Source organism: Jaculus jaculus, chromosome 18 (assembly GCF_020740685.1).
Source record: "Jaculus jaculus isolate mJacJac1 chromosome 18, mJacJac1.mat.Y.cur, whole genome shotgun sequence".
In the NCBI taxonomy this organism is placed as follows: Eukaryota; Metazoa; Chordata; class Mammalia; order Rodentia; family Dipodidae; genus Jaculus; species Jaculus jaculus.
This window is the reverse complement of record NC_059119.1, coordinates 61,848,297-61,866,681: the sequence shown is the minus strand read 5'-3', so window position 1 is coordinate 61,866,681 and position 18,385 is coordinate 61,848,297. Positions and strand designations below refer to the sequence as shown.

General features: G+C 40.1%; 1 protein-coding gene across 8 annotated transcripts; it reads right to left on the bottom strand.

Annotated features, from left to right (window-relative positions):
• Positions 1–4,417: 4,417 nt before the first annotated feature.
• Etaa1 (ETAA1 activator of ATR kinase) lies at positions 4,418–18,065 on the bottom strand. 8 transcript variants are annotated; one of them, XM_045137601.1, is made up of 7 exons: positions 17,791–17,808; positions 16,527–16,647; positions 16,229–16,305; positions 15,383–15,515; positions 11,755–11,867; positions 9,505–11,504; positions 4,418–4,686 (listed from the first exon to the last, which is right to left on the bottom strand). In XM_045137601.1, the coding sequence occupies exons 5-7, from the start codon at positions 11,853–11,855 to the stop codon at positions 4,568–4,570; spliced, it is 2,220 nt and encodes a 739-aa protein (XP_044993536.1). In that variant the 5' UTR covers positions 11,856–11,867; positions 15,383–15,515; positions 16,229–16,305; positions 16,527–16,647; positions 17,791–17,808; the 3' UTR covers positions 4,418–4,567. The 8 variants fall into 8 exon arrangements, with proteins under 8 accessions (XP_044993536.1, XP_044993538.1, XP_044993532.1 ...); XM_045137603.1 differs by having other exon boundaries at positions 15,383–15,510; XM_045137597.1 differs by lacking the exon at positions 15,383–15,515 and having other exon boundaries at positions 16,522–16,647; positions 17,791–18,065.
• Between the last annotated feature and the right edge of the window lie 320 nt (positions 18,066–18,385).

Below are 18,385 nucleotides of genomic sequence, written 5' to 3'. Positions count from 1 at the left end.
TGACACTTTGGTCAAAAATTAGGTGGCATGCTTGAGTCTGGGTTCCTTGTGTGGACAGTGTGTGGGCAGGTACAGCCACCTGGAATGGGAGCTGGACCTGAGGAGATAAAGGACCCAGTGCGTTCTGCCCTGACCCCAGCTGAAACCACAGAGGAATTGGGGAAATGTGCAAGAGTGCTGACTTCTTAGTGAACTTGATATCAGCACAAGGGTGAAGAAGGTAGACACTGAGAACACTCAACACCTACCAAGCCAGAGATCCAGAGGCTCCTAAGTGCCCATCACTGAAGTAGATTTTAAATGTTCCCAAGCATGGCTGAGGGAATTTTGCAGAAGAGGGGACAGAAAGATTGTTAGAGCCACAAGTTGGGACATTTTGCACAGAGACACTGCCTCTCCCCACAGCCATATCGCATGACCCACAATCCTCATGGGGTTGACCTGCATCCCCAACAAGGAAGGCCTCATCAGAAAAGGGGCATGGAGGAGGGAAAGGATGGTATCAACATGTGCTATTTACAAGAAAATATGTCCACATATAATAAAAAAAGTAAAAAAAAAAAAAACTAGGTGGCATGATCTATGTGACTTGTTGCCAAGGACTCTGTTCTGCTCCCTTGGTCTGCGCATGTGTTTGCGCCAGCATCAGGCTGTTTTTGTTAGTAGACTTTACAGTATAATCTGAGATAGGCATCGTGATGCCTCCAGCATCGCTCTTTATGCTTATGATTGCTTTGACAATCTGAGGACTTTATTAGTTGCTTTTCTAATGGTTGTGACCAAATAGGTAACAAGAAGAAACTTAAGGCATGCTGAGTTTATTCTGGCTTGTGATTGGAGAAGACACAGCAGCACCTCATGGTAAAGAAGGCATTACCACAGGACTGTGAGATGCAGGACGCATACTGCTCACAGGCGGACTGTAGATACTGCTGGCCCTCAGATCCCTTCCTCCTTTTGTCCAGCCCATAGAAGGGAACACTTGATTCCTGATGGGTCTTCCCACTTCATTTAAGCATCTCTAGAACCAACCTCACAGATACATGCAAAGGTGTGTTTCCTGTGTAATTCTAAATACACAAATTGACACTTAAGATGATCCATCACTGGGTATCCTGTGTTTCATTAAGAATTTAAAGATTTTTTTTTTCTAGTTCGATGAAACATGTTACTGGAAATTTTACAGGTATTGTTCTGCATCTGTAGATTGCTTTCAGTAACTTACCCATTTCCATAGTACTAATTCTGTTGCTGTATTAGCATGGGGCTTGTTTCCATTTTCTAGTACCTTCTTTAGAGTCTTTCTTCAGAATCTTAATGTTTTCACTGTAGAGTTCTTGCTCTTCCTTCATTAAATTTATTTCTAGGTGATTTTTTGGGAATTATTGTGAATAAATTAAAAAAATTTTTTCTTGGCATGTTTACTATTGGTATGCAGAAAAGCTGCTGATTTTTGTATGTTGGTTTTGAATCCTGACCCTTTATAGGAAATGTGGTTTTTTGGGTTGTTGTTGTTTTGTTTTTCCTGTTCAGATTTTTCAAGGTCTTTGCTGTGTAGGATAATATTGTCACAAGTAAAAATAAATTTACTTCTCCCTTTCTCATTTGTATTTATTTTAGTTATGTTCTTGCCTTACTAGCTAAGGTTTTATTCCAGATTTTAGAGGAAATGTTTTCCAGGTTTCCTTTTATAATGTTGGACATAGGTTTGACACATATAGCCATTATTATATTGAGATACATTCTTTTTATTCCTAGTTTCTTCAGGGATTTTATCAAAAACATATGTTGAATTTTGTCAAAGGCTTTTTTTTCTACAACTACTGAGATGCTCACATTATTTCTACTCTGAGTTTATTTATATGTTGCATTATGTTTATTGATTTGCATATGGTGAACCAGTCTTGCAACCCTAGGATGCAACTAATTGGACTGTGATGCATTATGTTCTTAATATATTCTTTTTAAATTGTTGCTTCTTTCTTTTATACATTTAAAAATATTTTTATTTATTTATTTGCAAGCTGAGAGAGATAGAGAAAGGAGACAGACAGAATGGGTGCACTAGGGCCTCTAGCCCCTGCAAAGGAACCGCAGATGCATGTGCCACTTTGTGCATCTGACTGTATATGTGTACTGGGAAATCAAACCTAGATCATTAGGTTTTGCAGGCAGGCACCTTAACTGCTGAGCCATCCCTCCAGCCCCCTTAATGTACTCTTGAATTCAGTTCGCAAGTGTTTTCTTGTGGCTTTTTGCATCCACGTTTACCAGGGAGATCGGTGTATGTTTTCTTCTTGCTGTTGTGTGCTTACTCGGTTTTGGTATCAGAGTGAGACTTCTCTAAGCTTGTAGTGCTCTTTTCCTTCCTTTTTTTTTTTTTTTTTTTTTGTGGAAATTTCAGGGATTATTGGTGTTAGTGATTTCTTAAGGGGTTGGAAGAATTCTGTGGTGAACTTGTCTGATACTAAGCTTTACCTTGTAGAGAAATATCAATAATACTTCAATCACATTCCTTGTTGTTCTTATTAAGTTGCTTTTGTCTTTTTGACTGATTATTTATTTATTTGAGAGAGACAGACAGAGAGAGAAAGAGGCAGAGAGAGAGAGAAAGAGAGAGAGAGAGAGAGAGAGAGAGAGAGAGAGAGAGAGGGAGGGAGGGAGAGAGCGCGAGCACCAGGGCTTCCAGCCACTGCAAACGAACTCCAGATGTGTGCGCCCCCTTGTGCATCTGGCTAACGTGGGTCCTAGGGAATCGAGCCTTGAACCGGGGTCCTTAGGCTTCACAGGCAAGCACTTAACCGCTAAGCCATCTCTCCAGCCCTTGACTGAATTTTAATGGCCATGTGAATTTAGGATTGACCTATTTCTTCTAGACTTTCTATATGTTTTTAGAATATAAGTTTTCAAAGTATTAGGAATGATTATGTAGATTTCATTGAAAGCTCTTTTAACATTTCCTCATTCATCGTTAGTTTTGCAAATTCGAAAAGGGTGAAAAAGGAAAGAAAAAAATATATACAGGGACAAAGTTAGTAAATAAATAACTAGAGGAAAAATAAAACTGAACTAATATTTATCCTTGGAAATATTAAGATAAATAATGAGCATTAAGCTGTCTTTACTGTGTTTTTGTAATGTGTATATGGTATATGGACATGCATGAGTGCACATGCATGCAGGTACACGTGTGTGGAGGCCAGAGGCCAATGTCAGATGTCTCAATCACTCCAGTTTGGGGCAGGGTTTCCTGCCGAACTTAGAGCTCACCTACTCAGTGAGCTTCAGGGTTTCCTTGTTTCAGCCTCCCCAGTGCTGGGATTTCAAACGTACAAGACAGTACCTGGCATTTTACATAGGTTCTGGGGATCTAACTTCAAATGTTTGAACTTGCAACACCTTCCCAGGCCCTCTGAGGGCGTGAAATTTCATTTTTGCGCTAACACGCTGAAGCCAATGGTGAACTGTCTCGGTGAGCAAAGCAGTTGTTCCAGCACAGGCACGGCTTCCGTCGCCCCTCAGGTTCAAAGTACCAGCGGGAGCCGGGCATGGAGCACACAGCCGTGATTACAGCACTGCAGGGGCTGAGGCAGGAGGATTGTCATGAGTTTGAAAACAGTTGGTTCTGAGTTCAAGACTAGCCTCAGCTACATATTGTTTCAGTGCACACACGGAAAGGAGGAAAGCATGAATTTTTCTTATGTATGTAACACAGAAGTTGGATCAGAAGAAAAATTAAGTTTTTGCCTACTCTAATGATCTTCCAGTAGTTAGTTAATCCACTGCTTTCTTTTTTCTCTTAATGTCAATATTCTCTCTAAAGTAGCAGTTTCAATTTGTATATTTTAGAAATATTAAAATTCATGTCTACTTTAATTAGGAATTGAAAATTGTAATTTTCTGTAGGTAAATTGAAGTTATTTTCCATAAAGTATGTTCCTAGGAGTATAGAAGTACTAATTAAAACTTGGAAATGAGGGCTGGAGAGATGGCTCAGTGGCTGAGGGCTCTTGCTTGTAAACCCTGATGGCCTGGGTGCTCTTCCCCAATATTTATATTAAAGCCAGATGCACACACTGAAACATGCACCTGGAGTTGTTTGCAGTGGCTAGAGGCCCTGGTGTGCACAACAAACAAACAAAAACAAAAACTTGGAAATATATAAAAAGTTTAAGCAAGTTACTGACAAAGAAACTTTTAAAACAAGTTTGTCATCAGTTATTTTATGTCATTAGTTATTTGAAGATTTGAATTATGAAGACTTTATAGAAAGTCAAAATTACTTAGCTTTAGATGATCATCTGTAATTATATTAAAAATGTAATTACTTTCCTCTACATGACATTAGTATTTAATTGCTATCTTTTCTGGGTTTCTAAAAGTTACACATAAGTATTTTGACACATTATCTCCAAGGAAAGGTTTCATTTACAGTGATTTATTAAATAATAAAGTAGAAGTCCATGCTTTATAAGTTGAAATTAAATTTCTCATAGAGAAGTAAAATAAAAACTATCGTAGATAGTTATCAGAAGTCGTGAAGTCTTCTAAAATTCTCTCATAGAAACTATGTAGGAGCCGAGTTTGCAGATGACGTCCGTGCTCTGGTCATTCTTCGAACCAGTGCTTCCTGTCTTTTTCTTTGAATTTCTTCAGGGGAACACTTTCTGTTTTTCTCTTCTTCCTCTGAAAATTAAACAAAACATGAATTAACTGTGTAACAATAAACATCAAAAAAAGAAAGGTTTTTTATTCTAAGAATTTTTTAAATTTATTTTTATTTTGGAGAGAGCGAGTTGGCACGCCAAGGCCTCAGCCACCGCAACTGAACTCCAGACACTTGTGTCACCTGGAGGGCATGTGCGACCTTGCGCTTGCCTCACCTATGTGCGTCTGGTGAAGGTTGGATCTGGAGACTTTAGGTTTCACAGGCAAGTGCCTTACCGCGAAGCCATCCTGTAGCTCAAAAATAGGGTTTATGACAACCCACCAAACAATTCTTCGGGAGAATAAAATCTAATTAATAGAACCTCACTAAAAATATAATCGTAAAAATACAGACTTTTAAATGTTACATACATTTTAAAATAAAGGTAGTACAAATAAGAAGTTAAACTGGGCATATTCCAAACAATGTGAAAATAAGTTATATAACTATCCACAGCTTTTTCCTTATAGAACCACAAATATTTCATTTCAGCCACTAGGGAAAGGTTCTTGAGTGACAATATTTCTCATGTCAAACTAATCATCTGTTAGTTAGAAATTAGAAAATTTAAAATAATCTTAATTAAATTTGTTTTGTTTTTATTCACAACTGCCCTCTCATTTAAACACCTTATGGATTAAAACTTACATTGTAAAATGAGCCTTTTAGATAAAAATCTATTATTGTCAGACGAGACATGTTTATGTACTGACATCACCAGATTTCTTTTGTTGACTAAAGAAGTTATTTTCCCAAATATATCTATCTGCTTCTTTTCTTGATATAATCAGAAATTGAAGGGGACTTTCAGGATAACAAATGTTTATTTCAAGGGCTGGAATGATGGTTCAGTGGACTGAAGGTGCTTGTTTGCAAAGCCTGGTGGCCAGGGTTCAATTACCTAGTACCCACACTTAAGGCCAGATTCACATAGTGGCACATGTCTGGAGCTTGTACGTGGTGGAAGGAGGCCCTGGTGTACCCATTTTCATGCTCTCTTTTTGCTTCTAAGTAGAAAAAAAATAGAAAATATTTATTTCACATAAACTCCTCAAATGACTGATGCCTTTCATGTCACAGCTCACAGATTCTTGTGAGTTTTTTCCTTAGAGAAAACACCAAAACTTACTACTACTAATTAGTTTGACAAATATTTTAATCTTAAAGCCAAGAAGAAAAAAATTCAGAAAACACCTACAGAGTTTACAGTCAACTAACTGTACGAATAAAAGAAAACATTAACAGTCCACACTGTTATAAAAGAATATGGCACCTTAAATGGGATTTAAAATTGGCTTGACATTATAGCAAATAATTCCAAATGATATGAAGTGGCAGTATAAAAATCTCACTTAGGGAGAGCCATATATTTTCCCATTAGCCCTTCCTTTAACTCAATCTCTAATAAAAATACACTTACAAAGTCAAACTGCTGGAAGGTACTAAGCAACTGGGGCTCTTATCTTTTATTTTAAAGCATAAGGGTCAGCAACTTTTATTCTCTTAAGGGCCAGATATATATTAATCTTTGAGAGCTAAATGCTCTTTATTCCAACTGCTCAATTCTACTAGGGCCAAGATAGCCATGGATAAAATATAAACAAATGATGGGCTGTGTTTAAGTAGAACTTTATGAATTGATACAATTCAGGTTTTCAAATGTCATGTGTAATATTGTTTTCCTTTTCATTTTTTTTTAAACAATTCAAAATGTAGGCTTGTTTTTAGTCTTCCAGCTACATAAAAACAGGCTGAAGGCTAACTCTGGACATATCAAAGTTAGCTATCTCTGGCCTTAAGTCACAAGCAGTTACATGGGCTTTGTTTCAGAGACATTCCTTGGAGAGTAGCCTGTGACATACTAAGGTAGGAGGGGGTAGAAAGCATAGAAAACAGTAACACTGGGCATGGAGACTCAAGGCTATGATCTGGTGGAGGCTGAGCTGGGAGGAGCATGGAGGTCAGCACAGGCTGCGAGTGAGTGAGCTCCAGGTTAGAGTGAGCTCGAGTCAGATGCTGACTCTGAGAGAGAAAGAGGGAGGGTGAGGGAGAGAGGGAGAGAGAGAATGAGAGAATTATCAATAAATGTTTAAGATGAACTGAAAGGCAGATTATTTATATATTTAAAAAATGAAGACAGGGTAAGAGACTGGGGAAAACTCAGATAAAGTCTTTTTTTTTTTTTCCCTAGGTAGGGTCTCACTCTAGTGCAGGCTGACCTGGAATTAACTCTATAGTCTCAGGGTGGCCTTGAACTCATGGGATCCTCCTACCTCTGCCTCCCGAGTGCTGGGATTAAAGGTGTGCGCCGCCACGCTCGGCTCAGATAAAGTCTTTAATAAGATTAATAATGTACATATAAATAAATTCATGTTGGAAATCTCATTGACCTAGTTATAACCACTTAAACTTAGAAGTTTGTATCTATTATACATCGATGACATTTTTGACACTTCAAAAGGCATAATTTGGGGCTGTAGTATAAAAAAATCCAGTCAGCGCTGATAAGTACCTATTTTTTAATTTTTTTAAAGTTTAAAAAAAATTTTTATTTATTTATTTGACAGTGTCAGAGAGAGGAAGAGACAAAGAGAGAGAGAGAATGGGCGCGCCAGGGCCTCCAGCCACTGCAAACAAACTCCAGATGCGTGCACCCCCTTGTGCATCTGGCTAACGTGGGTCCTAGAGAATCGAGCCTCGAACCGGGGTCCTTAGGCTTCACAGGCAAGCGCTTAAACACTAAGCCATCTCTCTAGCCCTGATAAGTACCTATTAAGTTAAACTTTTTGAAAGAAAATTTGGTGACATCTGTCAAAATTCACAATATCCTCTTATACCAGTTTTAAGGAAATGACAGATGTAATCATACAAGCTACAGTAATTTATATATATTTACAATACTGTTTGTAAATGCAAAATACCCCAACCAACTTATTTTCCACGAATAGAGAACCAATGATGATTATGAAGCCACACAACACATAACACGTGGTCACTGAAGCCAACAGGTGCCACCTGGAAATGACACCCAGGAAGCAAACCTTCATATATTATGGAGGTCCATCTACCTAGTAAACAGGTATGCAGACACACCTTTTCAAATACAGATAATGTTGCACGAGAAAGAATATTAAAAGATAAGAAGAATGATTATATTCAGACAGCAATAAAGACAAAATATAAGCAACCATGGGGCTAGAGAGGTGGCTTAGTGGTCAATCTGCTTGCCTGCAAAGCCAAAGGACTCAAGTTTGATTCCCCAGGACCCACATAAGCCAGAGTTGTGTACAAGGTGGTGCATGCGTCTGGAGCTTGTTTGCAGTGGTTGGAAACCCTGGCGCTCCCAATCCCTCTCAGCTTCTTTCTCTCTTTCAAAAAGAAAAAAACAGAACAACCATAACGACGATTTACAAGACATCCAGCATAATCTGTGGTATACCCCGTCAGAGTCTGGGGTGTCAAATGCTGGGAAGTAGTTACAGTGAAGAAACTATAGTACAGCACAGTCTAAGGTTTTGAACTAGGATGAAGCTACTAGAGAATAAAGATAGCTGCTGTAACTGAAAGTTAGTATGTAAGGCAGGCTAAGGAGAGAAAAATCTAGGGCTTTCTAGATTACAGTGTGAAGTGTGGATTTTATTTGAAATATGAAAGGCAACCATTGAAGATTTTTTTTTTTACATGTACCAATTATGTTTTGTTTATGTGGTTTTAAAAGATTATTCTCTGATTTAAAGACTAGAATCAAAAGGGGATAGTAATTTAATCAAGACATGGGTTTGGGTAAGGGTGTTACTAATCAAATGAGACAGATGGAAAGCTAAGATAAAAATTTTGAGGTATGACCAATGGAATATACTGACAAAACAAAGAACTGGGAAAAAGAGGAACTAGAAGACTAAGGAGCCCCAGTGGAATGGGGAAAGGGCTGAGGGAAAAGAGGGTACCAACACATTATGTATCCATACAAAACATCTTGTTAATCATAAACATTAAGCCGGGCGTAGTGGCACATACCTTTAATCCTAGCACTTGGGAGGCAGAGGTAGGAGGACTGCTGTGAGGTTGAGGCCACCCTGAGACTCCACGGTGAATTCCAGGTCAGCCTGAGCTAGAGGGAGCCCTACCTCAACAAAACAAAACAAAAAGAAATAAATAAAAATTTAAAAATGATAGGCTGGGCTGGAGAGATAGCTTAGTGATTAAAGTACTTGCCTGCAAGCCTAATGACCTAGGTTCGATTTCCCAAGACCCATGTAAGCCAGATGCACAAGGTGGTGCATGTATCTGGGGTTCATTGTCGGTGGCTGGAGGCCCTGGTGCACCCGTGCTCTCTCTCCCTCTCTCAAATAAAAAAAAAAAAAAAAACTTAAAAAAATGATAGGTTGCATGAATTAAGAAAGTCACAAGTCTGTTACAATGAACACTGAATTTTCTTTCAGATTGTATACTAACAAAAATGTTTAATGAGAAAGGTTCAAAACATCAACTACTGTTGACTTCACTAAAAACTACAATTTTGAAAACTGTAAAACTGAAGTTCAATACATCAGAAAGTTACTAAAACTGAAGTTTAAAACAATGAGAGTAAACAAGATTAAATCTAACTCTTCAATGCACACATCTAGAAGTGTTTTTCCAGGAAATACTTCCCAACACAGGCACAACTATTTGAAATAATCACTTTAAGAACCCTAGTTAAGCACATACAATAGCTTTTATTTGTATGTTAGTCAAAACAAGTAGCTTTTGTAGTCATCAAAGTGGTATTTCTCTCAGGAAACTCTCATACGTACCTCTAGAAGGGTTCTTCCAAGACAGAGAACGCTTTACCAAAGACTGCTGCTCATCAGCCTTTCCAAGTAATGGGCTGTCAGCTGTCTTTTTCTCTAAATCTTGAGTAGTTCTGGTAGCAGGGATACTTCCTGCTATACAATCTTGGTTGAACTGAGAAAGAAACTGACTTTTAATTTTTGTAAATGTAAACTTTGAAAATCTTCCAGTTTTGTTAAGGTTACTCTGAGCTTTATCTGCTAGGATGCTATGAGGTAATTGCTGAGCAATAAATTTCTTATTAGTAGCAAGTTCTGTATTCATGAGAGTCGGTCTAATGCTCAAACTTGAACTTTCTGCAACAGCTGACTTTGGGCTGTTCCTTTGTACTGAAACAGCAAGGCTATTACAAGACTTCTGTAGGTTACTGGTCTGGTCACTTGAATTCTGAGAGTACACAGACACATTTCTTGGAGCACCCGAAAAATCTTGGTAATTTCTACCTGGTTCCTTTTTCGCCATCTTCATAGACTTATATATTTGGGATTTATTTGTCAAAGACGTCTGCACTGAAATGCTGCCAAGACCCGAAGGCTCTGAGAGCATCAGAAGGCCTCCCTGCTTCAATGCGGCAGACGTGCTTCCGGCTCCGTGCGGGGAGTGAGGACTGCTCTCAAGTGTACTTCCTGGTACCTTGTGGTCCTTTACGTTTTCTTGCTGAGTTAGTCTTTCAACATCATCGCATGCTTGATACAGCACATCATCATCTACATCACCTGCGTCCCAGGTAGTCTCTAACTGGCGGCATGCTTCAATAATTTCATTAGCAAATGATGGGTCATTCCAGTCATCAAGGACAGAACCTAACTTGGATGCATTTGTCTGGTCTGGGTTACCAACACTGGCTTCACTGCTCAAAGATGCAAAGCCACGGGAGTCAGTACTAGCAGATGATTTAGAAGACTGATTAAAATGGAGCCCGGATTTCTTTTCATTGGTACATCTTGTGTCCAAACCAGATCTATCTACAGCATGTGCATTAGAAGTCAGGCTAAGGTGACAGTCTTCCTTTGTCAGGTTAGACACAGTCACACAGCCTTGAATTTCATCTTGAGTAACATTATTGACAGGTTTCTCAAACTTCATTTTATTTCTGTTAAATGGTAACTTGCTCGGTTTATCATTTGGACTTGGCAGAGATCTGTTTCCTTCATCTATTAGCTGTCTATTATTCATGTTTGAAGGAAGATCTTGTGCTATTCTTGAATTTCTTAGTCTGTCCTCAAGATTAGTATTTGTTCTTCTATCTTTATCCTTTTTACCAAAAACTGTACAAAATCCCTGATGATCAGGAACTTGGGCAGTGGCAGAAGGGAACAGGTTGAGCATCTCAGTATTTAGCACAAAAGGTTCATTACCTAATAAGCTTTCCCAGTCCTCTTCAAAATCACTTGAAGTAAACACATCGGCATGCTTATTAGAGTCTGGCTGCTTGGTACAGGGAGTCACATGAGACACTGACACTGTCACACCATCTACTTGTGGACAAAGAGATGTGTTTTTATTTGGCTGGTTTTCAGTGACCAAAGATTCATTTGCAATGTTTTTCTCTTCTTTCCAAACACTTTTCTTTCCAAAAGCAGTGTCACTGTTATTCAGTGAAGCATCTGACATACCTTGGCTGAACTGCCCACTGCACTTCTGAGTAGAACCGTCAAAAAGGGCACGAAAGGCTGCTTCGGCACTCGGGTCCAACAGCTTCTGATGGCTGTCTGAGACGTCGGCCACAGATATCCTGGCATTTCCTCTCACTGGCTTCACTATGACATCACTAGGAACTATATCACATGACTGCTTCTGCACATCTTCTTTATAGTCATGAAAAGTCTCTGTTTCTGAGGCTGTCTGGACAGAACCACAGTTTCTCTTGTGTTGCTCCTGAACCACATCTAGCTCTTCCATATTCTTATCAAACTGTTCAGCCAATTTCATAAGTTCTTTTTCTCGATTTTGTGTTTTTAACCTATTAAAACATTTAAAAATTATAACTAAGAAAGGTTCTAAGAGTCATTAAAAATATTTGCCTATCACTTAATATATCTTGGTATGCTAAAACATCAAACATTTAACACTCAGAGTAAAATTACTTTAACTCCAACATTTTACATATCAAAACTAAGAAGTCGTAGCAATTATTTTGGATTCTTCACAAAACCCAAACTGCACACTATATTGGCTTCTCGGAGTCACAGAAACGCTGAATCAGAACTTACTTTGTGCAGCTCATTTTAGCTCTGGACTGCTCTTTGGCTACACTGGGAGTAGAAGGGATCGCAGTTGCTCCAATCCACACTCCCAGCATGGAGTCTGCCATTGGTATTTCATCCTTTGGAAGAGGGAGCAAAAGAAATGTATGAGCACCGTCAGGGAAAAAAAGGGAAGAGAGGGACAGAAGGAGGGAGGGAGAAGGAAGACTAAGGAGAGAAGGTTAAAAGGGGTTAAAATGGGGAGGAAAGGAAAGAGGAAGAAGAGAAAGGGAAAAGGCAGGGAAAGAATTATTTTCCTCCAGCAATAAATTCTGGCAAGGTGATAGTTACTCAACAAACTCAAAAACTGAGAAATTGCATAATGGTAAAAAGAAGTCAGAAAGCGTGATTCACTTATGTCTCAGGGAGTAAAAAATTATCAAAATTAGGAATTCCTTGTTAAAAAAAACACAAGGTTTTAAGAAGTAAATTTTCAAGTGCACATTTAACATTTCATACAAGAGTATCTTTATAAAAGCAAAGCTCAGTATTTCAGACACTGTCAGACACACATGAGAATCTAGCAGGAACCACCCATGTGGCAGTTGTTAAGTCCTTCAGCGGCTCCTCACCAAGTCCTACTTGTGCTCACTGTTACTTGTCTCTGAAACTGCAAATCTACCTTGACTGAAATTGAGAACACGGGTAACTGATTACAGACCTAAGGGCAAGGTCAGAACTAAAGCCAGGAAGGAAGGAAGAAAACAAGCCAAAGGCAGACAGGCTTCAGGGAGGAAAGCCCTTCTAGAGTTGGAGTCTCCTATATTCTTCAGTCTCTTGACCACACAGAAAGTGACAGAAGGAGCTTCAAGTCTGTGAACTCAACCAACAAACCATGTTTTGCTTGTTTACAGTAACTACAGAGAACATAAATAGAACACAAGGGGGAAAATGACCTTAATACTAGGCTCTAGGATATTCAAAGGCAAGAGCACTCTTTATGGCAGCTTAGTATGAAGCATAATGCTGGGTATGAAGAAAATGTAGTTTTACACTTATTTTCTAATAAAATTTAGGTGAAAAGACCCTGTAATGTGGTACTATAGATCCTCAATGAAAGCTAGTCTTGGTGGCACATACCTTTAATCTCAGCACTCAGGAGGTAACAGTTCACCACAAATTTGAGGCCAGTTTGGAACTACAGAGTGAGTTCCAGGTCAGCCTGAGCTAGAGTGAGATCCTACCTCAAAATAAATAAATAAGCCAACAGGGTCCTCAATGAATCAAGAGTTTTCTTTTAAAAAAACTATGCATATGTGTATGTGTGTACGAGTGCACCAGAGCTTCGTGTTGCTATAAAGCCATGCCAGATACTTAGGGGCCCTTATCCACTGAGCTATCTTCTTAGCCCCAGCAAGCAGTTCTCTTAACATTACTTGAACCTACTTGACTTAAATCAGATAATGCCAATTCTGGACTTAGTATTTTCTTTGTTGGTTGAACAATAATCTTTAATTACAGAAAAGAATATTCTTAATGATTTAATTAGGTAATCTGTCCAGTTACAAGAAAATTAATGAAGATAGCTCACCTAAAAACATAAATATTTGTCACTCTGAGAATATAAGTTTTTAAGAAGACCTTAGTACTACCAAAGACTGACTTGGTCTAAAAGTGCTCAATTGAAGGGAGTAGTATTTATAAACAACTAATTTCATTGTATTACTTTATTAACACAAGTTATCACTTGCATATTATTGTCACTTCCTTAAGCAAACTTATTTCTAGACCATTTAATAAAGGCTCCAATAATTTACTCAACTATAATTGTATCACCATTGAGGTTGGCCAGCCCGCAGCTTGTCATGCATGCTTTAGGTGAAACCTACAATTGATGAAGATCTAGTGGTAAGTTATAAATAGTATTAGAACATAAATTTATTGAACTGCCTATACAATCAGTTTCTAGGACATGGCAGGCACAGAATGTAGAGTTAGTAGCAACAGAGTTGTTTTGATTATGTGAGTTATAATAGTAGGTATTGTACAGCCTATTTCTTCCATGTGGAGATGGCCATCCTTCATTCCCATATTTTACAGCCTGTCTCTTCCATGTAGAGATGGTCATCCCTCACTCCCATATTTTACAGCCTGTCTCTTCCATGTGGAGATGGCCATCCCTCATTCCCATATTTTATAGACTGTCTCTTCCATGTGGAGATGGTCATCACTCACTCCCATATTTTACAGTCTGTCTCTTCCATGTGGAGATGGTCATCCCTCACTCCCATATTTTATAGTCTGTCTCTTCCATGTAGAGATGGTCATCCCTCACTCCCATATTTTATAGACTGTCTCTTCCATGTAGAGATGGTCATCCCTCACTCCCATATTTTACAGTCTGTCTCTTTCATGTGGAGATGGCCATCCCTCACTCCCATATTTTACAGTCTGTCTCTTCCATGTGGAGATGGTCATCCCTCACTCCCATATTTTACAGTCTGTCTCTTCCATGTGGAGATGGTCATCCCTCACTCCCATATTTTACAGTCTGTCTCTTCCATGTGGAGATGGCCATCCCTCACTCCCATATTTTGTAGTCTGTCTCTTCCATGTGGAGATGGTCATCCCTCACTCCCATATTTTATAGTCTGTCTCTTCCATGTGGAGATGGTCATCCCTCACTCCCATATTTTATGTATGTCTTTTCCATGTGGAGATGGCCATCCCTCACTCCCATATTTTACAGTCTGTCTCTTCCATGTGGATATGGTCATCTCTCATTCCCTTATTTTACAACCTGTCTCTTCCATGTGGAGATGGGCATCCGTCATTCTCATATTTTACAGCCTGTCTCTTCCATGTAGAGATGGTCACCCCTCGTTCCCATATTTTACAATCTGTCTCTTCTATGTAGATATGGCCATCCCTCATTCCCACATTTTACAGTCTGTCTCTTCCATGTGGAGATGATCATCCCTCATTCCCATATTTCAGTCTGTCTCTTCCATGTGGATATGGCCATCCCTCATTCCCATATTTCACAATCTGTCTCTTCCATGTGGAGATGGCCATCCCTCATTCCCACATTCCTGCATTTTACAGCCTGTTTTTTTGTAAGGGAATATGGCCATCCCTCACTCCTGTATTTTACAACCTGTCTCTTCCATGTGGATAGGGTGATTCCACAAACCTGTTATTTGGAGCTATGTCTGTTGTTGTTTATGGTCAACACACACAGTAACTGTATTCAAAGATATATATTAAGGAAAAATACCAGTTTCTACAAAGAAATTAAGCAAAAATAGATATTCTCTGGATTTAAATATTAAAGAAGGAAAGAAAAGAATTAAGCTCCGAATAATCTCATGTGTTAGGCAGATGTGTCTTACAACAGTGACAGGATTAATACAATGAATGATCCTCGTTCTTGCCTACTTCTGAGTCAAATGATTAACAAACTTTTTCATTTAAGCAGCATAGGAATTAAAATGAAGAACAACCACTTTCAAGATTGCTCTATTATAGCAATCAAAGCGCCTTATAATTTATAGCAAGTTTTTACATAACGAATCAACCCAAAGACAAGGGCAAGACAGGTAAAAAATTCCATTTAACAGTTAAGTAAACTGATGTGAGAGTTTAGCTGGCTCACCTAGGATCACATAGCATAAAAGGCTGAATGAGGTCTACGTCTAAATCCAGGGCTCTTTCCAGATTTCAAGTGCTTCTTGGTGAATGTACAAGTCAGTGAATACTGACAGCAGTTTCAATGAGGGAAAGCTGTACTATAGACAACAAACAAACACTAATAACAAAAATCTTAAGTTTAAAAGATACTATCTTACTCTATTATTCAAGTGATTATAAGGTAAAACCATCTTACGTTGTTACTTAAATATATTTGATAGAATTTAAACTCTAGCCAAAAATAGCTCTGTAAGATAATTAAAATGTAGGAAAATATATACAGTTTTCCCTCCCTATCTGCAGGTTACACATTCAAACTCAACCTATCACTGAATGAAATACTCAGAAAAAAATCACTACCATCACCTCCAAAAAAGATGTGGCTATATGGACGACATACAGACATTTTTGGCCATTATTTCCTACACACTACAATATCAGACTTACACGACATTAGGTGTAAGTACTTTACAGATGACTTAAAGCACACGGAAAGGGCTGGAGGCACAGCTCAGGGGCATAGCCCTTGCCTAGCACATGTAAGTGCCAGGGTCTGATCACCACCGCACAACATACATAAGGAACTAAAGTACATGACAGACCACACACCGGTTATATGTAAAGGCGGCACCATTTCGTATATGGGGAATTTGAGAATCTGAAGATTTGGGTCTCCAATGGGGGTCCCCCCATGGAGGCCAAGGGATGACTGACTATACTACCAGTATTATAATATGTTCTTTCTTCAAAAGGCAAAACATCTTCCACAAGTGAACTACACAAGCCTGGTGTACAAACAAGTGACCCTTACCTGAGGGGCAATGCGATCGACTATATGTGAGATCTCATCACTATCTGAGAGAGGTGTCTGGTGTTTTCTCCCTTTACCTAAAGCAATGAAAGACATTCCCATAAATGTCACTCTTTAGAGAATTGTCTTAATCAGTACAGCTTAAAATATCTATGCACTAATATATGCATGCCAGAGATTTAAAAAGACACCCTAAAATTCTCAAACATCTACTGGTGTAGTTATAAAAATTTAAAAATATTAATAATTTACCAAACACTTATCCACATATAAAAATGTTAGTAACAAATTACCTAACTGTTTTGTCATTGGAGAATTTTGGTCCCAAAAAATATCATTTTGTCCATCTTGATCATTTGGAGAACTGAAGGTGCATGGTAAGTCCATTTTCAGCACTCTCCTTGGTGTTTCATACCTTTCTACATAAAAATGATTAAAATAACAATTGTACTTCAAAAGCAATACTTTAGTACATTATAACCCCAAGTTAAATAACAGCTTAGACAAGAATACTTTGTACAGCACAACATAAATTTTTCTCCTAGCAATTACTTTAACCACAACTGAATTGTTAGATTACCATAAAAAATGCTTTAGCACTTTGCAAATGTAACACTGGAACGAGAAAGCAGTTTTTGAAACCTTGGTCGTCTAAGAATGAACAGTATTACTATCTTATGTCAATTCATTATCACTAAGGCTTTGCGACTGTGTGTGTGTGTGGGGGGGTACAATTAAGATACATTTCAAGTGTCAAATGCATCCCAAACAGAAACCCCATTAGGATGGTTTCAGCCGTCTTTCATCAACAGTAACCCATCTACACTACCTACTAGTACCTGAGAGTCAAGTGTTCTACTTCTTCCTAAGTTTTGCAGAATCAGTTGAATTTTTAGTTTGCACCATCCCAAATTTGTTCTATGGATTAGCAAAGACGGGCTTTTAAGAGTATGTTCTAGGTAGGAAAAGCTCTTCGGGTCTGTTTCCTAGAACTCTCAACAAAATTATCGGAATGAACTGGGATCCGGTTTTCTTGGGGAGGGGGAGAGGGAGAAGGGGTGGATGTTACGCCTACCGAGTTCCGGTTGGCTGAGAGCGGAGGGATGTCAACAAGCCTTTCGGGTGACGGGACCAAAGGTTCAAGCAGGTCCCCGTCCCCGGGGGGCATCCCGGAAGGACGCACTGCCTGCCTCCACCCGCATCCGGGTCCCTGGCCATCCAGCGCGTCTCACCCTCGGGCTTCCCGTCCTCCCGCATCCGGGTCCATGGCCGTCCAGCGCGTCTCACCCTCGGGCTTCCCGTCCTCCCGCATCCGGGTCCCTGGCCGTCCAGCGCGTCTCACCCTCGGGATTCCCGTCCTCCCGCATCCGGGTCCCTGGCCGTCCAGCGCGTCTCACCCTCGGGCTTCCCGTCCTCCCGCATCCGGGTCCCTGGCCGTCCAGCGCGTCTCACCCTCCGGCTTCCCGTCCTCCCGCATCCGGGTCCCTGGCCGTCCAGCGCGTCTCACCCTCGGGCTTCCCGTCCTCCCGCATCCGGGTCCCTGACCGTCCAGCGCTTCTCACCCTCCGGCTTCCCGTCCTCCCGACGCTGCTCCCGTCGCCGCCGCCGCCGCGGCCTGGAGGAAGAGCCCGCCGCCATGCCCTCCTCGGTCGCTGCTGCTCGGCGCGGCGTGCTCTTCGCCGCGGGACTGTCCCCATGTTTCCTCCGCCGACTCATCCCGCTGATACCCTCCAGCGGCCGCTGCGGTCATATTTTGCCGCGTGGGGAGAAATGAAAGTAAACGGGGCTCTAGAGCACGGACTCCAAGTCAGTCACCGCCATCTTGGAGTCGGTGGCGCGCGCGCGCTCAAGAGACCGCTGCTGATTGGCTGTGTATGGTATGGGGGCGGGGCTGCTGGGGCGGGGCGGGCGCTGCGGGCTTCCCTGCCAGGGACCTGAGCTTGCTCTGCATCTTAAACCCATTAGAAGCAATGGTGAGTAATGCTGACAGGTGACTGAGGGCCTCCCTTGAACCTGAAGAGGACAAAGAGATTCACAATGTGGATGTTTTGATGACTCATTAATAAGAGGAAATAAAAGGTATGGATTGGGGATGGATAAAAGTAATTGTTCAGAGATGTTATATGGTATATGCATACAAGAATCCTAAAAGTAGTA

Coding starts and splice junctions, on each gene's coding strand:
- Etaa1 (XM_045137597.1), bottom strand. CDS start 17,944: ATGAGTCGGCGGAGGAAACATGGGGACAGTCCCGCGGCGAAGAGCACG. Junction 16,648..17,790: donor GGAGGACGGGAAGCCGGAGG/GTGAGAAGCGCT, acceptor ATTTTTATGTAG/AAAGGTATGAAACACCAAGG. Junction 11,868..16,228: donor TCGATCGCATTGCCCCTCAG/GTAAGGGTCACT, acceptor CCTCTTCCAAAG/GATGAAATACCAATGGCAGA.